The sequence below is a fragment of the Pteropus alecto genome, unplaced genomic scaffold (assembly GCF_000325575.1).
Source record: "Pteropus alecto unplaced genomic scaffold, ASM32557v1 scaffold134, whole genome shotgun sequence".
Classification (NCBI taxonomy): Eukaryota; Metazoa; Chordata; class Mammalia; order Chiroptera; family Pteropodidae; genus Pteropus; species Pteropus alecto.
In genome coordinates this window covers 6,156,500-6,180,337 of record NW_006436283.1, presented here as the reverse complement: position 1 = coordinate 6,180,337, position 23,838 = coordinate 6,156,500, and the positions used below count along the sequence as shown (strand labels likewise).

At 53.5% G+C, this 23,838-nt stretch overlaps 1 protein-coding gene across 1 annotated transcript in view; it reads right to left on the bottom strand.

The window, feature by feature from the left end:
* SDK2 (sidekick cell adhesion molecule 2) overlaps positions 1 to 23,838 on the bottom strand; it is a 127,886-nt gene that overhangs the window by 39,390 nt on the left and 64,658 nt on the right. The window contains exons 13-27 of the mRNA XM_015589613.1: positions 23,427 to 23,603; positions 22,941 to 23,077; positions 22,202 to 22,349; positions 19,411 to 19,551; positions 17,666 to 17,847; positions 17,169 to 17,284; positions 9,582 to 9,777; positions 9,279 to 9,377; positions 8,680 to 8,871; positions 7,161 to 7,282; positions 5,703 to 5,812; positions 5,445 to 5,595; positions 2,833 to 3,070; positions 1,961 to 2,076; positions 1,122 to 1,311 (exon numbers count right to left, since the gene is read on the bottom strand). Of these exons, the coding sequence (XP_015445099.1) occupies positions 1,122 to 1,311; positions 1,961 to 2,076; positions 2,833 to 3,070; positions 5,445 to 5,595; positions 5,703 to 5,812; positions 7,161 to 7,282; positions 8,680 to 8,871; positions 9,279 to 9,377; positions 9,582 to 9,777; positions 17,169 to 17,284; positions 17,666 to 17,847; positions 19,411 to 19,551; positions 22,202 to 22,349; positions 22,941 to 23,077; positions 23,427 to 23,603 (2,315 nt within the window). The remainder of the gene's footprint in view (positions 1 to 1,121; positions 1,312 to 1,960; positions 2,077 to 2,832; positions 3,071 to 5,444; positions 5,596 to 5,702; positions 5,813 to 7,160; positions 7,283 to 8,679; positions 8,872 to 9,278; positions 9,378 to 9,581; positions 9,778 to 17,168; positions 17,285 to 17,665; positions 17,848 to 19,410; positions 19,552 to 22,201; positions 22,350 to 22,940; positions 23,078 to 23,426; positions 23,604 to 23,838) is intronic.

Genomic DNA, 23,838 nt, shown 5'->3' with positions numbered 1-23,838 from the left:
TGACGAGGCGCCAGCTTCCTGTAGCTCAGTGTCTGTGGACGTGTGCACGCATACGTTCGTGCCCTCAGAACGGGGCCGGGAGCCTCGTCCTGGGTCTGGGCTTCAGAAGGCACCACTCTGAGTCCTTGTGAAGGGGTGAGGTGTGAGGGGGGAAGGGCACGTGCCCACCCTGAGCCCACACTCCTCTACTTTCTCGGGCTCCCTCTGGCGTCCCGAATTCTGGAATTCCCTGCCCAGACAGCCCCATGCATGCGTCTAGGGTCTTCATGGGCCTGCCTCCCAGGGCCACGGCCCCGGACCGAGTCGCTGTTCGGGGCACGTGGATGGAGCCGGAAGGACATGGGCTGGAGGAAAGGACGGGAGGAGAACATGGTGGAGGGCGGAGCGGGGTACGCAGGGGCGGGGGTGGGTGCAACTCTTTCTGTGCTGCCCCATTCCCACACAGAATGCCAAGAAGTCTCAGGTTTCTAAACTTGAACTTGGCTTTCCAGGTCATATGAGGATATATTTGTCAAAGCGGAAGAACAGAATCTATTTAATTTAACAGCTCATTAGCTTGATTTATAACTTTAGAATATATAGACACATGGTATTTCGGCTTCTTTTTGCATTCTTGTCTGGACCCCTCAAATGTCTGTGGGGGACAGTCTGTGAGTATGTGTGGGGAGCAGGGAGGAGGACAGGGGACCTGTCAGTCAGCCTGCTGCAGGGACGAATGCCTAGAGGCCCACTGGCGTCACTTTTTTTTGCAAACAGGATCAGGAGGCTCATGCCCAGGAAAAGTCAAGCCTTTTCCTTGCACAGACCTTGACTCATAGTGAACCTGCTGCAGGTGAGCAGGAAATCAACACAGGCACAAAGTCCCTATTCTGGACCTTTGTCTCAGAGAGAGAGCAAGAATCAGATGTTGAACGTCCCTTTGTTGTCATCTCTTTCTTGGGGGCACACAGTCCCTCATCGGCACCCCCTTGCCGTGGGGTAGGTGGGCCTCGTGATTGGCTGCCTATAGGAGACGCCTCAGGCCACAGTTCTCTTTGGGCAGAGCATGACCCCAGAGGGGCAGGAGGCAGGCGGCTCCCCGTCTCCCCATCTCCCCCAGGCCCACGGGGGTTCGAACTCACCGTCGTCCAGAGTCCGCTCCAGGACGGGCGGGTGGCTGGGGCTGCCGTCCCCGACGCGTGTGAAGGCCAGCACCTGCACCTCGTAGAGCACGTACTTGCCCAAGCCCGTGAGCTGGGCGCTGCGTGACGAGTTCCCCTCCACCAGCCAGACCCGGGGCTGGGCGTCCGAGTCCTTCTCCTTGTACATCACCTGCCAGAGCCCAGCGCAGGTGAGGGCCGAGGCCCGGGTCTGCCTTGCCAGCCCTTCTCCTAAGTCTCCTCCCAGGGAGCCAGGGGGCCAGGATGGGCCAGGTGGATTTGGGCTCCTTGGAGTGGCTTGGTCCCAAGGAGGCACGGGGAACAGATAAGCCAGTGTTCCCGGAAGGCGAGGCACACAAAGACACACTCAGCCCTGGAGATGAAAGTTCCCTAGAGAGCATTCCCTAGAGAAGCCCAGACAGGGGGCGTGGCTTGCTCCAGGTCACACAGCCAGTAGTGGCAGAGCTGGGACCTCACTCCCATCTCCCCCAGGCCAGGGCTGCACTATGTGGCTAGGCTCGGCTTTGGGGAGGAATTCTAGAAGATACCGGAAACCAAAGTTGGGCCTGTCAAGTTGAGAGTGAGGCTTGGGGCACCCCACGTAGCCTCCTGGGGGACACGGAGCAGCCCCGTGGACGCTGGGCCCTCACGGGAAGCCTCCCTGCCCCTAAGCGAGGACGCCCTGGTTGCTGTGGTGACCGGAGGTGAAGCCAGACAGATTCCCTGTGTTTGCTTGAGAAGGCAGAGGCCTGGGCCCAGGGGCCACGAGGACGGGGCACCTTGGGCGGGGAAGCAGGCGCGGGGCCTGCGACCTGGCTCACCTTGTAGCCCAGCACCAGCCCGTTGCGGTCGGCCTCGGGGACGGCATTCCAGCGCACCAGCATGCTGCTGGAGGTGGTGGCCAGCGCAGACACGTTGGTGGGGCCCGAGGACGGGACTGCAGGAGAAAGGAAGTGGAGAGAAGGAGCTCAGGACCCAAGGGGGACCCTACGGGGGACGGGAGTGGAGCGGGACCCGGGGAGGGAAGCAGGACACAGACAGTCCCCGAGCAGAGAATCTCCCGGCCACAATTCCTGTGGCCCTGGTTGATCACGGATGCTGCTTCTTTTCCAATCTGCCCCCTCCTCATCCTCTGCTCAGGCTAACGTGAGGATGAGCCCACACGTCCTGCCCGCGCAGCAGTCAGGGGTGGGACACGGGTCATGGCGGGGAAGGACCTGCCATTTAAAAGGCACCAGGAAAAAGCCAGAGTGGCAAAACGCAGGTGGACAGGTGCAGGTTGCTTGCAGGGCAGGGTCTCGCATTCTGTGGGTGACCCCCTGCAGGCCCGTGAGCTGCTGGTTGTGTTTCTGGAATATTCTGAGAGCTAGCCCAACCCCCACACCTAAGGCTCTTCTAGGCCCCACCGGTGTCAGGGTAAAGCTGAGGGCTCGGGGCGGGGATGGCGGGAATGCTGGGCAGTGGGAATGCTGGTGAGTAGGGTTAGGAGCTGGGAGACAGGGGGACAGGCCAGGGCGCTCTGCGGGGCACAGACAGGACACTGAGTCCAGGCCGTGCTGAACGACAGCTCCAGCTTTTGTGCCCCTGGACAGCCCTGAGGGCAGAGAGACACAGGGGTAGGGGGCGTCCCAGCCACAGGTAGCACATGCAGGTGGGGGGGAGTCGCCGGGCGGCTGGCTCCAGCGAGCAGTACCTGACTCCCGCGTCCGGCCCACCACCATCTGGCTCCAGGGCCCGCTCCCGATGGCGTTGAAGGCCTGGACCTGGACGCGGTACTCCGTCCACTCCTCCAGGTCCTCGATGGTGTGCTCCCGCTCCAGCCGGTCCCGGACCACGTGGCTCAGCGTCTTGCTGCGGCCGTCCGCCCTGCTGTACTTAATCTTGTAGCCCACCGACTCGGGGTTCCCGTTGTATTCCATCTCCGGGAGAGGCTGCAGGAGGGCGGGGTGGGCAGAACGGCCGCGAGGCCAGAACCACCTGGCTCGGGCCTCCTCTTCCAGGGAGCCTGCAGGATTACCCATCCCACCCTCCAACCCAGCGCTCTAACCCGGGTGTGGCTTAGATTGTGAACGTTTCCTGGCCTGCCTCCCTGTCTCTCCACGCCCGGCTCCGAGGAGAGGCGGCATCCATTCTTTATTGTGTACGTGACACACTTACTGCTCTGCCAAGGGACTGGACCCAGGGCGGTGACACATAAAGGCTGTCTGTGCAGCACACTGACGGGCACGGCACCTGTGGCCCGGGCTGTCTCTACCACTTAACTCTGTCACCCCGGCTGCCAATATGTATTTACTTAATTGTCTGCAACGCGCCCGGCCTCAGCTCCTGCCTGCCTTGGAGAAGCCGGCACGGGGGACGCCATCTAGCGCATGGACGGGGCACTGGTCACTGTCGGGAAGTCCGTCCGTCCAGCCGACCTGCTGCATTCTGCCCGGCTGCATTTTCAGCCTCCTCCAACAGTCTCAGTGGGGAGGAAAGACGCATTCCCTTCCTGCGCCTCAGGACTAGGCTGCTGGGGCTGTGCTCTCCGGCTCAAGGTCGTTTGGATAAACCTGGGCAATGTTAATGAGCTGGGGAGGTGTATGCGCGTTGGGAGGAGCCCGTGATCTAAAGCAGCTGTGAGCTGAGGGCCCGGTTCTCCTTGGAAGATGGCAGAGCTGGAGCTGGGGAGCCCTCAGCCCTCATTCTGCTTCCCCGTGGGCTCCCCACAATCTAACTCACTTCCTCTCGTTCCTCAGCCTCTTCACCTCACTCCACAATCCTCTGCCCGCCAGCCCCACTCCTACAGACACTTAGTGAGGTGGACCAGAGACCATTACACAGCAACTGATGGGCCTCGAGTGCACCTTCCCTTACCTGCCAAGGGAAGGTGACGGGCTGGGGACGCTAAGCGGGACTGGAGGAGCCCAGGGCCCTGCACCGTGCAGGGAGCGCCTTCCTGCTCCCCTCCAGCCCCACACCCCAGTGTCAGTCTTTAGTCTTTTAGTGTTTGGGAACTTTAAAGTGAGATGCAGGAGGTTAGCAGGCAGAGGGGCAGAGCTTGGGATGCAGGAGGTTAGCAGGCAGAGGGGCGGAGCCTGGGAGGGAAGGGGCAGAAAGGCCAGCTGCAACCAAAGGCTGTGAGAGCCGGAGGCTGCCTGGTGCCACCGTCCCAGGGAGGGGGTCACAATGAACAATTAACGTTTGTCCGGGACTGACGGTGCCACTATCCTCAGTCTGTGGTTTTCCGTAAGCCCCGCCCAACTAGTGAGAGGTCCCACGTGGAAACAAGAAAGAGCTGTGTCTCCTGTCGGGCCTGGGGACACAGCCTGTCCCCAAAGCTGGCGGTCCTGGTTCTCCAAGGGGCCAGGCCACACGGGGCGTCACCCCCACATTTATTTGTCTAAGGGTCCCCATCTGCTCTGAGCGTCTCTTGGACTGCTGCTTCGTGGGAGCCATGCCAGGAAATGCTGTCCCAGGGGAAACATGGCCCTTCTCGCTCCCCAGACGATGGGACAGCAGTGGGCCCGGTGGTCAGGGCTGTGAACTGGGGGGGCCAGACTCCCCGGCTGGGCATCCGAGCTTGGTAAACTAGGGGGTGTGGGCGGGTGTGGGGGCGCTGGGGCCAGTTGCTCCCCACCCCCCGGCCCCAGTTTCCTCATCTGTAAGGAGGGGACAGGATCATTCCGCTGCCACAGGCTTGTGGAGAGGGTTCGAGGTCTGACTTTGAATAAAGCACCCAGAGCAGCAGCTGGTAGAGAGGACGCCCTCAGCATGTTATTTAGTGTTATTTCCACATGCCTGGTCTCCTGGAGTCCTGGGTCGTCTGAGAGCCTAGCAGCCCCTCCCTCAGCTCCCGTCAACCTCAGAAGCAACCCCTCACTCTCCTACTCAGTGTGGTAGAACAACTTACATCTGAATCGCGGGCCCACCCCCGGAGCTGTGGAGTTGCTGGCTGAGGGTGACTTCCTAACCTCTCTGAGACTTCATTTTTTTCTTTTTTTAGCTATAAAGTGGGATAATAACGTGTCCTTTGTGGGATTACTGGGAGGATTAAATGGAAGAAAAAAAATGCAAAATGCTTGGCACAGGACAATGCTCAAGAAACAGTGTTTTCTAGCCCCTTCTCTCCACATGGGGCATTTGTTCACTTGGCTAAGGTGGATTATCAAGCACCTTTCCAGGTGCAAGGTTTATGAAGGACAGGAGGAAGCCGTAGAAATTCCGGTGCACGTCCCTCTGATGGGGCCCGTGGGGGCGACGACACCTTTGCAGGTGAGGGGACCCAGGAGACGTCCCTCCCCCACTGCCTTCTTGGGGCCTTACCATCCAGCGGAGCCACAGGCTGGTCTCACTGGCCGTGCGCAGGGTCACATTGGCCGGGGCCATGTCAGGGGGCGCCTGGAGGGTCTGGATCTTTCTAGAAGGCTGGCTGGCTGGACTGGTGCCCACAATGTTCACCTGACGCATGCGGAAGCTGGTGGGGGGAGGGGTACGCAGGGTGGTGAGGGGACGGCCCCAGGGCTGAAGTCTCCCTGCCCCCCCACCCCCCCTTAGGCAGCCCCTCCCCTCCTGCTCCGTTACCTGTAGTAGGTGAAGGGATTGAGGTCAGGCACCTCCATGGAGCGCGCATCCGGCTCGTTGGCGAGCTGGTGAATCAGCAGCCACTCCTCACCCTCCCCGACCACGCCCACCTGGAGAAGGGAGCCGTGCTTAGACCTGTCCCACCTGCAGCCTGAAACGGGGGGCTCTGAGCCCCAGCTTCTAAGAGCTAGAAGCCCTGCCCAGGGAAGGCCTTGACTCAGACCTCAGGACTCACCCGGCAGGCACCAGATGGGGCCGCCACCTTTCCAGGCCCTTAAACATGACGGCATGTGTGACCCTGAGCCCACCTGCCTCAGAATCTGTGTTCTAAACCTACTCCTGTGCCCCATCCCAGACCTAGTGGATCAGCTGGGGCTGGCGCCCAGGAATCTGTCTGTTTAACGGGCTCCCCAGCTCATTCTCCTGCACACCCTACTATACTTCTAGAATTTACCCCAGCTAAATCAGAGTCAGAAATTGTGGGGGCCGGACCAGGCACTGGAACTTCTGAAGGCTCCTCTGGTGCAGCCGAGACTGGGTTTAAAGGGTTGCAGGCCTATCACCGAGAAATCAACCAACGACAGGAGCTGGCGAGGATGTGGAGACAAGGGAGCCCTCGTGCCCTGTTGGTGGGATTATACATTGGTGCAGCCACTACGGAAAACGGTAGGGAGGTTCCTCAAAAAGTTAAAACTAGAGCCACCACACGACCCAGCAATTCCACTTCTGGGTATTTATTGGAAGAAATCCAAAACACTAATCAGAAAAGATATATGCACCCTATGTTCATTGCAGCCTCACTAGTAATAGCCAATGTATGTAATCAACCTAGGTGTCCATCAATAGATAAGTGGATAAAGAAGATGTGGTACATATACACAATGGAGTATTACTCGGCCATGAAAAAGAATGAAATCTTGCTATTTGTGACAACATGGATGGACCTGGAGGCTATTACGCTAAGGGCAATAACTCAGAGAAAGACAAGTATCAAATGCTTCACTTATACGTGGTATCGAAAAAACGAATGAATAAAACAAAACAAAACAGAAAAAGACCCATAAATATACAGAACAAGCTAATGGTTGGCAAAAGGAGAGGGGTGGGGAAACGGAAATTAATAATAATAATAATAATAATAATAATAATAGAAGAAAAATAAAGGGCTGCAGAAGGCAGCTGGTTATTTTTCTAGGCCAGCCATGTCACCACCCTGACCCGAGGGTGTTGGTGTGCGCGTGTGTGTGTGTGTGTGTGTGTGCGTGCATGTACAGGTAGGATAGAGGTGGACACTGTATTGAAAACACAGCCTTTTTTGATGTGTTTGGCCATCGGGTAGCTGCATGTGAAAATTCACCAAGATGTAAATACACGCATGATTTTGCACCCAGGAGCCTGGGCACGCCCACGGCCGGAAGCAGGCTGCCAGGCTCCAGGGCTTCCTCTGACAGGCCTTACCTGGGCCTCCACCAGCCAGCGGGAGATGGAGGTTTTCCCATCGTAGCCCGGCCTGAACTGCAAGGTCACGGAGCGGGGGCCGATGTTGGAGATGCCCAGGTTCGTGGGGGCCCCTGGGAGTTCTGGAGAAGGAAGACAGGACAGGAAGAGAGGTGGCCTGAGAAGGACGTCCTTCCACATGGGACGGAACTCTCTGGGTGCAGAGTGTGCTGTGCTGCAGTTTTCCCGGAAACCTCAGGGGGGCAGCATGGCGTGGCCTCACCCTGCCGACACAGGCCTCGGCCTGCACCCCTGGCTCACCGCATTCACAGCAGGGGCCTGAGACAGGCGTAGGGGCTGAGAGGTCCTCCCAGGGCCAAAGGGAGGCTCCCAGGGCCAGAGAACAGGGGCTGGACATGCCAGGGCTTCCTCTCCTGGGGTCTGGATGTGTGTGGGATGCTCACAAGGGCCCGGAGGGCGCATAAAACAAGCTGGGCTCGGAAAGAAACCAAAAGAACAATCCCTCTCTCGGTCCACACAAACCCATTACCCTCCCCCCAAACCCCAAAACGGTTCAGGGAGACAAGAAGGAAGGATGGGGGCAGGAGGCAGCGTCTGTTTTTCGACTAAGAACCTTGGGGTTCAGGATGAACAGAAAGAGAACAGATTCCGGGGTCAAACTGTCTGAATTGGGATCTAACGCCATTGCGTCCAAGCTGTGTGTCTCTGGGCAAGTTGCCTAATCTTTCTGTGCCTCAACGTCCTCCGCGGTAAAGGGACACAATAGTAATACCACCTGCCCCAGGAATTAAATGAGTTGATGTACATAAAGCACTTGGCTCTGAACTTGGTCAGCAGTACATGACTCTTTGTCTGTGGTACAGTTTTTTTCACTTGGGATCAGCCAAAGCTTGAGTACCTCAGCCATCTCAGTGGACAGGTCGAGGATTCTGGCCAGGTCCCACAGGCCTGGCCCCACTGATCCAGATAGGACCACGAGATTATCTCATCCCTCTCCCCCATAGGTACAGATGGGGAAACTGAGGCACAGAGGGGACGTGACTTGCTCAAGGTCACGGAGTTTGGCAAACATTAGAGTTGAGAGCAGATCTCAGCTTGCTCTTCGTGCCAGGTCTGAGATGGGTCCCAGCCCGCTCTGCCCCCTCCCCAACCAGCTCGTCCACTGGCTGGAATCCTATTTGGACTTTCTGGGCGACAGTGAGGATTCTTCCCCCGAGTCGCAGGTGCCACTGCCTGGTGTGGAGTCTGGCCTAGAAGGAAGAGGGCAGTGGGGTGAATGAGACCAGGGGGCCCATGGTTTTCTAAGAGCCATGGAAGAAGAAGCGGGAGCCCACAGAGCCTCCATCCTGGACCTGGACTCGTGAGATGGAGCCTGCTCTGGGGAGCGCCCAAGGAGGCTGAGGGAGGGGGGCGCTCTGTGGGAAGAAAGCCAACATTCCTGAAAGAGCAGGCACCTCCTAAATGGATGCCAATCAGAACCAGAAGCCAGGACCTCCCAGCCCGCCGAGGGGGCACCTACCTGGAGGCACCCCGGAGGAGATGGTCGAGGCAGACACCTGGCCCTGGCCCTTGGCGGTCATGGCGGCCACCTCGATGGTGTAGGTGGTGAGCGCGGTGAGGCCCGTGACACGGTACTCCAGGGTGGCGTTGGGCAGGTAGTGTGTCACGCGGGTGTTGGTTCGGTTATACTCCTCCCAGGAGATCCGGTACCCTGGGGAGACCCCACGTGTGGCTTGAGCGTGGCTGTGGCCATAAGGTGGCCGCGCCCGCTGCCCTGTTTCTCACTCATTCTCCACGAGTCCAGCAGTTAATACACGTTGGGAGCTTTGGGGCCGAGGGGGGTGGACGCATTGTGCCTGGGGCCCCAGGTGCACCCTTGGTGCGATGCCCCCGATTGTCAGGTGGGCATTGCAGGAAAGAGCAAGTCACCGTGGCTGCCACCCGACGCCTGTGGCTGAAGAACTGGGAAGTGTTACGGAGTGGACGGGCTGAGAGCCTCCTCTGGGTACTTTATAAGAGTGGCTGCTGGGAGGTTTTGGGTGGACATGAGGTTGAAGGCAGGGGGATGGACTAGATGACCTTTTCCTGACCCTGGTTCGGTGACTCTGAGGAGCCTACCTGTGAGGATGCCATTCTTTTCCCCCGGCTCTTGCCAGCTGACCTTCAGCGAGGTGTCCAGGATTTCACTGAAGCTCAGGTGTCCCACAGGCCCAGGCACTGTACCCCAAAAGGGCCCCCCACCCCACCCAACATCAGTTAGAGCTAGAAAGAGACCACTGTCTGCAAGACAGCCCACACTATGCCTGGGGCGCCCCAGGAGGGGTGACAAGAGACCAGGACCGCCCTGTGCCCAGAGCGCCCAGCCTGGCTTTTGGGTGGGTAGGTATGGGGGGCAGATTGCAGGGGCTGGGTGGTGCCTACCATCTTCATGGGTGCGCACCAGCTGGGGGGTGCTGCGAGGCCCGTCTCCGGGAGTGGTGAAGCAGAGCACAGAGGTGAAGTACTCGGTGAACTTCTTTAGGCCAGACACAAAGCCCACATGGATGCTGTCTTGAAAATTGGGCCGAGCGGTCACCATGGTAACCTCCTCTTCCTGCTCCGGCTCCCAGGCGATCAGCTGGGGAGAGGCCAGCAATTCAGGCAGGGCAACGAGAACGTTCCAGGAGAGGCCCAGTGCTCTCCCATGGACTGGGCCAGTGGACAGAAAGTGTCCAGGAGCCCAGGTCCCCGTGGGCCTTCCTCCCAGGGAAGGGATGGCCGTGCAGATCCCCGCAGGCCACTGGACCATCTGTCCTCCTGGGAGTTCACTTTGGCGTGCCACCCCGTTCACTGAGCAGCTGCAGGGCACCGGGCTGGGTGCTCTCCACGAGTCATCTCTCACTTGATCCCCACAGCGACCCCGCAAGGGAAGTATTTTGCTAAGATCAGCTACATAATTTGCAGATCTGGTGCAAAATGAATTTCAAGGTGATGGACAGCAGCAGAGCATTTAATAGAGCGTGGCGTCCTTTCGAGTGTGGGCTGAGTGACCGTACAGGTTGAGGGAACTGAGGCTCAGAGAGGCTACGTGACTCATGTGACATCGCACAGCTAGTAGGAAGCTGGAGTCTCTGATTCGCCTGGCCTCCTACACCTTTCTCCGCCTGGGCTGGGGCAGTTTCTCCCTTGGAGTTCTCCTACAGAGCTGGAAGTTTGATTTGTGGATGACTCTTAGTCTTTTAAACTCGTTCCAGGTTGGGATGAGTTTAATTCCAATCTTACGCATCACCTAGAAGTGGAGTGTGGGCAAGAAAACCTGTCTGGAAATTCAGCGTTGCTGTTCGTCCAATCTCTTCGCTCCACGCACGGCCCATCACTGCTTAAGCTCCCCGCCTCCCCTGCCTCCTCGGCCCTCAAACCCTGGCCTCACACTCCTGTTTTCTGGGTCCTTCATCTGTCTCCAACGATGACAGCTGGGCTCAGAGATTTCCTCGTTTATTTGAAATTGATTAAATAGCAATTAATGGTGAAAAGCAACACTCAATGAGTTTTAATGAGCACGGGTATTTATAAATATAAAACAATACCACGCTGATGTCTCCTGATTAACTCACGCCTGTAACAATGCTTAATTTTCTCCTTCCATAACCACGGGTTTATAAAGGATGTTTTGAAATTTAATTGGTATTGTGAGAAGATAGCCTATAGCAAGTTAATTAGACACTAATTAGACCCTAAAAATACTAATCAGAAATACTAAGTGGCATTTAATAAGTATGTTAAATATCCTTATTTTGGTTATCTCGTTTCGTAGCAATTAAATTGCCGAACTTCTTTGGAGTAGATTAAGAAACAAGTTTAATGTTTTAATTTAATTTAATTAATGTAAATTGGAATTAATTACACCATTAGAATTAACGGTGTGGTGTGTTTCCCGGCAAATGCGAAATCTCGGTAAATATTATTTTACTGGGTTTAGGCCAATTACACTTACTACCATTTAAAAAAAATATAGGACAACGGATGTCTTTCCGGGTGCTTAAGAACAATATCACGGGGAATTGTCTTTAAAAAAAGGCCCAGAAGAAGTGCGCAGGGTACTGGGGTGTGGTTTGGGGAGTCACAGTGACCTCATTATCCTACAGTTCCAGGCCCGAAGCCCAAGGTGGCGGCAGGGCTGTGGGCGCATCAGACTATTTACTCTGGGATTGAAGCCACTTGTCTCTCTCTAGCTGCATCTGAAGAGAAGGCGGCTTAGGGTTAAGGGGCCTCCCCCTCAGGGCCAGGTGGACACCAGAATTGCTTCCTGCACCTTCCGTGGCCCGAAGGGGGCTGGGCTCTGGGCAGCTGTGGGATAGGATCTCAGGGCTTTGGCAAGCACACAACGGGCTTCCGTCTGATGAGGTCTCAGTGTGTGCCTGGCACTGGGTTAAGCCCATCACTGACCAGTCCCATTTCATCACCACAGTGAGGACCAGTCGGGGGCCATTGTCCCGTGCTGCTACAAAGAAGAACCTGAGGTCCAGGATGGCTGGGTAACTTGCACGAGGCTCCACCACTGGCTTCAGATTTGTGGACCCCAAAATTCGATGAAGACCACTGCCTGCTGCGGCACACACGGCGGCTGGCTGAGCCTGAGGGGTTCTCTTGACCATCTCCGTGCCTGCTCATTACTTGGGGTCCATGTCGATCTCTGTTAGGTCTTTTGGTCTTGGATTCTAAGCAGACTGGGGTGTGTGAGTGTGCGCTGGGGGAGGGGCATCAGACCTAGACTCCCCCTTAGAGAACAGAGGCCCACAGAGGCAACCCTATATGAAGGGTAATGCTGCAAGTGTGTGTGTGTGTGTGTGTGTGTGTGTGTGTGTGTGTGTGTGTGTGTGTGGAGGGCACAATGTGCAGGCAAAGTGGAGAGAAAGAATGAGAGAGCCCAGCTCTGTCACTTACTCTGTGACCCTGGGGATGTCACTCAACTTCTCTGAGCTTCAGGCTATTTGAGGGGACAGTAATAACTATCTGGTGTAAGCAGTACGTGATGGGGTTGAGTGTATAGGATGGTATATATGGCCTGATAGCTACTGGCATTAAAGAAAAGTCAGGGAAATGCTCTCTTTCTCTCTCTATCTCTCTGTCTATCTCTCTGCGTTCGCATAAATTCACATCAAATATTCTGGAAGGACATGTAAGAAATTACCTGGTTGGATGGTACAGAACCCGGCAGACGTGGGACTGGGGGCGGGGAGTTGGAGAATTGCTGCTATAGACTCATCTCTTTACAAGTGTTGGTTTGAATCACGTAAATTGATTTCTTGTTAAAAAATCAAAGTAAGAAAAAAAATATCATGGGGAGAACCTGGCCATAGTAGCCAAATTATATATGCATTTACCCTTTGACCCAACAATCTTATTTCTAAGACTCTCTTCTAAAGTTATATGTGCAAATATGAAAAGATATATGCACCGAGCTATTCGCTGCAGGAATGTTTGCTACAGTAAAAGACTGGAAAAAAACAAAAAAAATGTCCCCACTGGGGGAACGGGTGGACTAAACCATAGGAAGGTCACATAAGGCAGCACGATACAGATGTGCAAAAAGGAGCAAAGACCATCTCTGTACACTGCTGTGGCGTGATCTCCAGGATACGACGTAAATAAAAAAGCGAGATGGAGAAGGTGTGTAGGGTACGCTGTCCTTCATCCAGGAAAGGGGGGACAGACCTTGGTATATGGTGCTTTTGTGGAAGAAATGTCAGGAAAAACCAAAACAAAGAAAGCGAGGGAGAGCCCCGGAAGCCAGGCTGACTTTCTCCGAATTTACTTTGCTTAGTAGCTTTAACTTTGGAGCCATGTAAATATGCTACATAATTACGGAATAAAATTAAATTAAAAGATCGATCCTTAAAAAAATCCGAAACCAAAATGAAACAAATGAACCTAACCGTGTATCGAGTTACAGCAAAATTACATAGTGAGAAACTGTTTTAAAAGAGCCCAGTGATGTCGAGTGCCTCCCAGCTGGGATAGACTGTGAGAACAAAAAGACCTGCCAGTCATCTGAAACTGTTTCCAGGAATCAAAGGGCTGATGTTGCTCTTCTGAAGCTGTCGTGAGTGTTTGTGGGATAGAGTAGGTGAGTAATTATGTTGGTGTCGTAGGAGCTGGATTTTCAGTCTGGAGGAAAGAGATACAGACAAAAGACCAATGAGATTCTTAAAAAGCTTGCAGTCCTGAAATTGAATCGGAAGTATCGGTATGTGTTTGATCTTAAAAAAAAAAAAAAAAAAATGTGTTTCCTAGCTGTCCATTAACAGGGCCTAGAAACAGCGACCAGTGCTAGATTAACGAGCACCCCTGGTGCCCAGACTGTGGTATCTAACTATCACTTCCTATGAGAGGAGAAAAAGACTCAAGGCTGATCCCAGGCTGACCCCAGGCACGATGCAGGAAGTGTAGATAGTTTGGAATGTACTGGATAGGAAGGAAGGTAAGGAAGACTCTCCTGGCACCATGTCAAAGGGATTCACGAGTCAACTGGGAGAGGCCAATGATGGGTTAATTGGGCATCAATCAGAATAAGAACGGCAGTGGACTGAAACACACCGGAAGTGTTAAAAAAAAAAAAACCCTTAAGTAGGTAATACTACCCCAAACGACATAAAACAAAACAAAAAAGATGCCTCTTCCACCCCGGTCTAAACTCATCTGTCATCATCCTTAGGATGCTAAGGAACCATTTCATTATTCTGAAAATTGGCAAGTGATGGAAAAGAACTGAGCATTTATCACACTTTTCCTCGATGAACTGTACCTTTGGGTAACCAAAAAGTTGTTAAGGAGAGAATTCTTTTTGGGTGGGAAGTAATTCAGCTAATAAATCAAGGCAAAATTATAACATTTGACCGTCCCAGTTTTGCAACCCCTATTGCAATAATAGATCATACAAGCATGGCCAGTGGTCACTGCATCACAATAAGAGACAGCCAGGCTTTATGCATTCTGATGAAAATACACAACACCATCTGGGGAGTAATATTTTGAAAAAAAATCATCAAACCTGAATCTGATCAAACCTCTAGTGCTAAGTTCCAATTTACTGCAAATACAGTTTTCAGAAGCATGTGTTAAATGACCCCACAGGGATGCAATCAGCAAAATCCAGACCTTGTGGAAAATTCTATAGTACGAATGACTAAGAGTCTTTACTCAGTAAATTACTAGAAAAAGAAAGAAAGAGAGAGAGAATCTATAGATGAACTGAGACCCAAAAAACCCCCGACCAACTGCAACTGTGTGCACCTTATATGAAGCCTGAAGCAAACAGACCAACTAGTAAAAGAGATAATTGGGGAAGTTTAAACACCAACGGGCTATCCAATGATATTAAATGGACTGTTGATATTTTTAGGTACCATAATGATAATGTTTTAGAGACTTTATAATATTTCTTCACAGAGATATTTATGGATAAAATTGATACAAAACTGGGAGTTGCTTCGAAATATTTCTTGGGAGAATAGACGGGTTGTCTGTGAGTTAGTAACTGTCGAAGGCGCGGGTGTGCATATGGGTGTTCATTACAGGCCTCTCTCTCAATTTGTAAATGTTTGAAATTTTTCACACTTAAAAGGAATACAAAAAAAAAAAAAAAAAAAAGCCCATTCTCACTGGAGGTATGCAAGGGACAAAGACTGCTTTTTTCGTCCCTGAGATAATGAAGACCAAAGAAGCAAGAAACAGAATCCCCTCTCGTATCCATTCGTACTCAGAAAAAAATCAAGTCATACTTATTATTTTACAATTAACTCATAGGACACATTTTCTTTTTAATGCAAGAAAAAGGCACAGGCTCTAGAGTTTGGACCTGAGCTTTGAATAAGATACTTGCCTCTCGTGCCTCAGTTTCTTATTCTGTAAAACGGGGGTGCTGATGATGCTTCTTAGGGCTCCTGTGCAGCTTCATGGGAGAAGAGGGTGAGCAGGGCCCTAGCATCCCACTTGGCACGTAGAAAGTGCCCATAAGCGTCAGCTCTCCTTAACTCTTCCGCCAGCTACTGTGCTCAAAATACCTGAGAAGTTCATTCCCACTGACTTTCACCAAGTAGCTGCTGGGTGCTGGGCACCGACCAGGCCTGGTTCTGAGCTTCCTCTTTTCTGGGCCCTAATGGGTGGTTGCCCTCATTGTCCTGGCCACTTCACTGGCCTTCTTGGTCCTCTAGGAGCCATTTGCCTTAGAATCTTGCAGCCCAGCCTTCCATACATGGAAGAAAACTTAGAATTGGCTGTAAGAAGCTAAAGTGTTCTTTGCTCAGCTTCTCTGCCGCTCAGCATGATGCAGGCTCCCCCTTCCCTCCCCTGCCTCCCTCTAGAGTCCCAATTAGCAGGCTTTTCCAGCCAGCCAGCGCTGCTGGCGTTCAGACACAGGACAGCCCACTCTGCCACGGTGCCCCGCCAGCCAGGAGTAAGAGGACTGTGGCTGGGGTATGTCCGGCTCTGGCCCACCTCTTCAAGACTTAATCTCAGTCCCTTCCTGTCCAGCCACCCGCAACTTGCAGTAACAACGGCCAAGGCTGCTGGTCCTAAGAATCACCTCAGCTGTCGCACGGATGCAGACACGGCCCAGAGGGGGTGTGGGAACCTTCCAAAAGTGGTGGCGGTCACCTCGAGGTCACTAGATTCTTGGGCTCAAAGCCTATGGCTCTGTCCCCTCCATGGCTGGCTTCCCGGTGGCATGCCCCTCCAATGCTCTGCCCTCCCCCACATCCTGCATCTAGAGGGAGCTGGGGCATGGCTGTCAACGTGGCATGGACCGCGCGCTGTGGGGCCTGCCTTTCTCCGGTTCACAGGGAGGTCGGCTCGGTGCTCCCTGTGGGGTGAGAGGAGAGGCCAGGAGTGGGATCCCGGGTCTGAGTTCCGGGAGGCGGCAGCTGAGAAGCTCTGACTTTTCGCGCGCTCCTCTCGCTCTTGCTGTTTGTTATGAGCTGACTGTGTCTCCCTAAATTTGCATGTTGAAGTCTCAACACCCAGGACCTCAGAATGGGACTGTGTTTGGAGACTAGTCTTTCAAGAAGCGATTAAATCGAAATAAGGTTGTTAGGCTGAGCGCTAATCCAGTCTGATTGGTGTCCTTCTAAGAAGTGGGGATCTGGACTCGGATGCACAGAGGGGTGACCGGGGGAAGGCACGGAGAGAAGATGGCCTTCTGCAGGAAGCCCCTGAGAGAGGCCTCAGCGCAAACCAACCCTGCCGACACCCTGACCTTGCACTTCTGGCCTCCCGCAACGTGTGAAAACTAATTTCTGCTGTTTAAGCCCCGCAGTCTGTGGGGCTTTGTTACAGCCCCCCGAGCAAACAAACTCATTTCTTTTACTAATATTACTATAATCATTGCCCGGGCACTTATTGCGTGTTTGTCATTGTGCTCAACGAATTACAAACGTCACCTCATTTAGCCCTCACACGACCTTAAAAAACAGGTACCCGTCTCGTCCTCCCTGGCAAATGAGGACGTGGAATTGATCTGGGTCCCACAGCAGCGAGATGAGCGAACAGGGTCGGACTCAGCTCGTCCAGCAGGAGGCAGAGCGGGGACTTCGCCCCGAGTCCCGCGCCCTTCACCGCGCCGTGGGGGGTTAAGTGGGGTTAAGCCCAAGGACACAGGCCGCCAGCAGCACACCCGTTGGAGCCACGACCGGGCAGTAAGAAGTGGGTTCTGGATTTTTATGCCCGGTGCTCCTGAGCCAGAAACAAACCCAGTTTGGTTTTCAAGCCAGTCTCATCGAGAATGCCCCTGTACCGGGTCGCAGACTGGCCTGTGCCCACACTCCCTGTGGCCCGTACCTGGCCTCGGAGAGCCGGTGTACCCTTTGCCTCGATCAGGTTTCCTCCGCTTGGCTTGGACCAATGATTTCAGAAACAGAGAGGGGACTCTCTTCTGCCCCCTCTCTCACCTTCCTACCCCCGCCCTCCCGAGCCTGAGGCCTCCCTCAGAGAATTTCCCAGCTTCCTCTTGGGCCGAGGCCAGGCCTCACCTACCTTGTAGCCCTGGTTGATACCGTTGATGAACTGGGGGCTGGGGGCGGTCCAGGTGAAGCGGATGGTGGTGGAGTTGGTGGCCTCCACGTGCACGTTGCCCGGAGGGATGGTGGGGACTGCAGGGGAGCAGACAGGGTGGGGGCGGGGGAGGAGGGGCACAGTCAGTAGAGAAAAGGCAGGGAGGGGTCTGCAGACTGCTTCGCCCCCTGCCCGGGCCCCCCACACCCACACTTCCCTTGCTATGTGGACGTAAGATGCCCTCTTCCTCTAGGTTAGTTTGGGTTTTATAGGACTTGGCTGACCCATTTTTCAGGGTATTGATAAATGGGAGTGATGGATATGGAAATGCTCGGGCAGTTACGCATGTACCCCTGACGCCTCTGCCTTCATCATGCGCACCTCCCGACCTCTTCCTCTTCCTCTTCCCTGCAGCCCTCCCACCCTACGGGGTAGCTGGGCACAACGTGCAATAGCTTGGGACTGGACGAAACACCCACCCCCCTGCAGCGTCCACTCGGTGACTTTGCTGCTGTAGACGCCCAGCCCGGCACTGTTGTAGGCGGCCACCTCGATCTCGTAGTTGGTCCAGATGATGAGGTCCTCCAGCAACAGGTTGTTGACCTCGGCATCTGTGATGTTCTTGAACTGGTACCCAACGGGCAGCCCGGCCAGGCAGTACCTGAGGGGGCAACGCCGGGATGCAGCGATCGGAGTCAGCCTGCTCGGCCGCGTCTGTGATGGCGAGTGCGTTCCAGGTCCGCGCTGGCCGACACGGTGGCTGTGAGCCAGCACGCGCGGCTCTCGAGCGCTTAAAATGCGGTTCACGCAACTAAGGAAGTCAGTCTGTAGTTTTATACTTAATTCACTTAAATGAAATGAATTCGATGACCAGTGGCTACCTCGCTGGATGACATAGGTCCGGGGGGTACGACTGGACTATTTTTCTTAATGGGGGAGAAGGACATCGGTGGGATGGCCGACTAGGGACATTGAGAGTTTCTCGGGATGATCTCATTGGTCTCAGCTTCGAGGGGTCACTGACGGGAGAGCCGTCTTCAAAGGTTGGGCTCATTTTCTTTCCCCCTGTACGAGTGGCTCTCTCTTTTGACAGTCACTCACTTAGGTAGAGAGAAAAACCCTGAGGCTCCCCCTCTCCCCTTTTCTACGTCCCACTGGAAAAAAAAAGGAACATATGGTAATAAAGAAGTGGGATCCACACAGGCAAATCTGGGAGGACATGATGCATACGTATCTTAGAGTCTAATTATTGAGAAATTAGAGGCCCCCGGCTACTCTGATGCACTGCTGTACCCCGTAACAGTGGTTCTGGAAGCTTCAGGTGCATCACACACACCTGTGGGGCTTGTTAAAACGCAGATGGCGGGGCCCATCCCAAAGTTTCCCATTCAATAGGTCAGGGGTGGGGCTTGAGAATTTGCATTTCTATCAAGTTCTCAAAGTGATGCTGCTGCTGCTGCTGGTCCAGGGGCCAGCCTTTGAGAACCACTGCCCTCAGGATTCACCACAAAACGGACCGGCAACGGAGCAGCCAAATCAAGAAAAACTTCTTGCACATTTTGGGGATTTTAATGCTTCGAGAGGGTCCATGTGCAGGAAAGAGACATGCGAGCTTGCCTGGCCAGAATTCAGAATATTAATGAGTGTTCTCGGTAACTTCCAATAACATGCTGATTTTAACTGACGAATACCAAATTTTGATAACAGTTAATATCTCACTTTGAGGTTGCCAGTAAAATTCCCTCAAACAAACATACACATAAAAGTCTATATAACTGGGCTTCCTTTTACAGTAAGGATGAAAAGACGTCCACTTTTTCACTAGCTCCTGGCCCAGCAGTCGGTCCACTCTTGGTCCCTCCTGAGGGAAATCTGGCCCAAGATGAAGTATTTGTGGTCGGCCCCGCAGGTACTTACCTGTCTCCCTGTGGCCTTATTTCTACGTGGCACTGACCGCGGACTTGCCTAACCCTGCCGTCTTTAGACTATGCTGTGTCTTGTCTCTCAACCATCCTCTCTCGGCTTCCAGGCTCTCTCACGGCTGGAAGCTCTAGGTGTCTAACCTCAATCCTCCCTGCCATAGCGTGGGCAGTCCCTGTAGCTCGGTCCTCGTGAGGTAGAGGGCTGCGTGCATTTGCTCTGTTTTCCAACCCGCACCCGACCTTCCCCCATCCCTTTCCCCTCGGGTCTGGGCTGCTCTCCTGTCCCAGGGGTGGACGTCTACCTGATGATGTAGCCTTTGAGGAGGCCGTTCTGGTGGCTCTCGGGAGGTGGCTGCCACTGGATCATAATGGACTGGTTGGTCCGGCCGCTGGCAATGACATTCTGCGGAGGGGCAGTGGGGGGCTCCTCGGGGAGGGAGACCCTGGAGAGAAAAGCACCAAGAGTGGGTGGGTCTTTCCGCTCAGACTCGAGGGCAGACACAGGTGTTTAATGGGGTGCGAGGAGGCTGAACCCTGCCCTGCTCCGTTTCGCGACGCCTGCGCAGTCGCTGCGTGCTTTCGGGCAAGTCGCTTAATCTCCCTGAGCTTGTTTGTTTATCTGTAAAAGAAGTATTATTATCAAGCTCCATGTGCCTGCTTCATGAGACTGGTTGAGGCTCAAAGGACACAACGTACATGCAAATCTTTTGAAATATCCGTGAAGTACCAGATGTGCATATTTTCTGTGCAGTGGAGGGACATGGCCCTCGGTCTGCCATTTGTCAACGCAGCGGCTGTTGGGGGCTGATGACATCCGACAGGAGCATTCACGTGTTTTAGAAGCAGGAGTGTTACATCCTCACTCTCGGTTGCTGGCTGGTGGTGAACGTTAACTAGGCTTCCCCTACTCACCAGCTGAGCCCCAGGCTGGGGCAGGGAGGACCGGGTGGGGGTGACATGATGTGTGGGTGACAGCGAGCACATCCACTTACTTCCTGAAGCTGGGTGCTATTGCATTTCTTTCTCTGGCATTGCCGGGGGACACAGTGTTCCACCTCGGTGTATTTTTCATGTCACTGACATGCATCCATTAAAAACAAAAGTTAATTATTTTTGATGGATGTCTTTCCCTCTCTGTTTATTTTTATGTTTTTGCTTTCTGACGGATAGCTTTGCAGAATGTACTGCACACGCCCATGTCTTCGTAAAGCCTGCAGTGAGGGTGATTTAACCTTTTTCTTGTTGACCCAGGGCCGTCGGTATGAAGATTCACTAGGAAGATCAATCGGTGTTATACGGTGAAGCCTGGAGAACGGGAGAAGCTGTAGTGTGGTTTTCTCTAAGCGCCGACGCCTTCTATCACTGGGATTTCATAGCTCTGAAGGACTGAAGCCGTATCCACTTTGTTCCCTGCACACACTTAGAGGTCCAAGCATGGCCTGGCACATAGTCGGTGCTCAATAAACTATGAATGAATAAATTCCCCCGTGACGCCCTCCAAGCCAGGCTGTTGCCCACCACTTCTCTCTGCTGTTCGAATGTCATGTCCCCTGTGGCATCCCCCCCACCCCCACCAGTGACAGCCAGAGAGAGCTCATTGGAACCATAGCAAAACCACAATGATTAATTTAAGCCAGAGGTTTGTGTACACATCTAAAAGTGTCTTTTAAAAAGCAAAACATATTCTTGGCTCCCTCGTCAAATATTAGTTGACTATATATACGAAGGTTTATTTCCGGGCTCCCGATTCTGTTCCATTGGTCTATGTGTCCATTTTTATGCCAGTACCAGACCATTTAGATTCCTATAGCTTTATGGGATAGTTTGAAATCAGGAAGGATGATCTCTCTGATTTTGTTCTTCTTTTTCAGAATTGTTTTGGCCATACGGGATCTTTTTTTGTCTCCATACAAATTTTAGGATGTTTTTTTCTATTTCTGTGAAAAATGTCATTGGAATTTTGATAGAGATTGAATTGAATTTATAGATGGCTTTGAGTGAAATGGACATTTTAACAACATTCTTCTCAATGGGAAATGAATCATCTCTTCAATAAATAGTGTTGGGAAAACTGGCTAACTACATGCAGAAAAATGAAAGTAGACCCCTATCCTCCATCACTCACAAAAATGAACTCGATATGGATTACAGACTTAAACATAGGACTTAAAACTGTAAAACTCCTAGAAGAAAACATAGGGAAAAATTCCTCGACACTGGTCTTGGCAGCGATTTCCCGGCTATGACACCAAGAGAACAAGCAATAGAAGCAAAAAAGAAATGAAAAATGCGACTACATCAAACCAAAAAAACCTCTGTACAACAAAAGAAACGATCAATAAAATGAAAAAGTAACCCACAGGAGGAGAGAAAACATACCCATGTTATCCGATAAGGAGTCAAGATCCAAAATATAAAGAACTCATACAACTCAACAGAAAAAGAAAAACGGACCAGTTTTAAAAATGGGCAGAAGAACTACACACACACACACACACGCACACACGCACATGCGCGCACACACACACGCATGTGCACAAACACGCGCACACACACACTGGAATATTATTCAGCCACGAACAAGGAAATCCTGTCGTTTGCGACAACACAGATGGACCTTGAGAGCATTATGCTGAGTAAATTAAGTCAGACAGAGAAAGACGAAGACTGTACAATATCCCTTACACGTGGAACCTCAGAAAAGCTGATCGCAGGAACACAGAGAGCAGACTGGTATTTGGCCAGGGCTGGGGAGTGGCGTTCATGAGATGCCGGACAAGGATTCAGTAGTTCTGAGGATCCAACGTACAGCACGGTGATTACAGCTAATACTCCTATATCATATGCTTGACAGTTGCTCACAGGGTGAACCTTACATGTTCTCAACACAAAAAAGAAAGGCCATTCTGTGACGTGATGGGGGTGTTAGCTAACGCTGTGGTGGCAACTGTTTTGTTATAGGATATGGGCGGACCCAATCAACACGTCGTACACTTTAAACTCGCATAATGTTGTGCGTTGGTTCTGGCAGCTGGCAGCCCCTCCCCCGGTCACTGCCGCTGAGACCCGCCCAGAAGGGCTCGCCTCCCTCACCTGTCCGTGTCCTTGCTGAACTGCCCCTTCCCCACGTCGTTGACCGCACAGAGACGGAACTGGTAGGAGCGCGCGGGGACCAAGCCCTTGACCGTCACTGATGTAGCCTCAGGGTCCACACTGGCCAGGAGCACGGTCCAGGGGGCGTCTGCAAGGACAGAGGAGGGAGGCAGAGGTGGGCATCTTAGGGGCCGGGCATCTTGGGGGCCCTGCGTCTTACCCCCATTCCCAGCAGGGGTCCAGCCTCATTTGGGCTAGCAGAGGAGTGGGACCGCTGCTTGGTCCAGTAGAGACCAATCCGGTCATTTTCTAGGTCCCTTTAGCCCATATGTCCTGGGGGATTGGAGGGTGCTGGGGAGGAAGCAAGGGCTCATGGGAACAGAGATGAATCTGTTTTTTTCTATCTCCACCCCCCCAAAATCGATGAGCTCCAGGCAAACTGTATTTAAAACACCATTCAAATGATGTCTGCTAATTCTGGATTTCGCAGTTTGGGGACTTGGAGGATAAAAGGAAAAAGAATTGCCACCATCTCGGAGGCTTCCGGTGTGGCAGGTCCTCTTGGGTCCTGCACCTCCAAAGTATTGTCTCTTGGAATTGTGACAAAGACCCCAGGGGGCAGGTCCCATCATCTGACAGATGAGGAGGCTGAGGCTTCCCCAGAGAAGGATCTGCAGGGGGACCTAGAGCCTCGCCCGGCCCCTGCCACCACCCGGGCTGCCTGGGGCGTGAGCCTCACTGTTCTCGGACATCTCCAGGATGTAGCGGATCAGCGGGCTGTTCCCATCGAAGGGCTTGGCCCACGTCAGGTTGATGGCCCGCTTCTCCGAGGTGCTGAGTGTCGCCACTGGGTGCTCGGGGGCGTGAGGGAGTTGCCTGGAGGAAAGAGACATGGCGGTCCAGAGTCAGGTGACAGACAGGCAGCCAGGCCTCGGATTGAACTTCTGTGAGACCTCGTGCTCAGCCGTCGAACTCGGCCCTCGGGCCATCTACCTGCGGATTCTTCTCTCTGGCACTGGAGCCCACCTGGCCAAAGCCGACCCAGACTCCCCCGCCCTTGCAGGGGGCTCAGCTCAGCTTGGGGAAAGGCCTGGGAGGATTCTGGGCTATGTCTGGGAGAAGGCGGGTGGGCCCAGGTCACGAGTGGCCTGGCGGCCTGCCAAAATGAGCCTTCTCATTGCTCTCTGCACCTCTTTTTCCCGGGGTCTGGGCAGGTGGCCCTTACCTGACACGCAGGTGAGCACTGCGCGAGTCGTTGCCTCCGGCCGAGAGCACACGGCAGGTGTATGTGCCGATGTCCCCTGACCACGTCTGCGAGATGTACAGGGAGCCATTTTTGTCCAGGCGGATGCGGGGGCTGTTCTCCATGCCCAGGGTGGCCCCATCTTTCTCCCAGACGTACCTAAGAATAAAAAGAACCAATCAGGGAAGAGAGGTGGGGAGGCATCGGAGAACTCGACCAGCCGGCAGTCCGTCATCCCTGCGTGTAGGATGCCTGTCCAGGAGAGCTAACACGTGGAGTCATTATCGGTCATTTACACCTTTGGTTCAGGTCTAGGTCAAAGCCTTGCTACTTTTGGCCAGAAGCCACTGCCCAGAGCCAGCACAAAAGAGGTGGCAAAAGGTTTTCTTCTAAA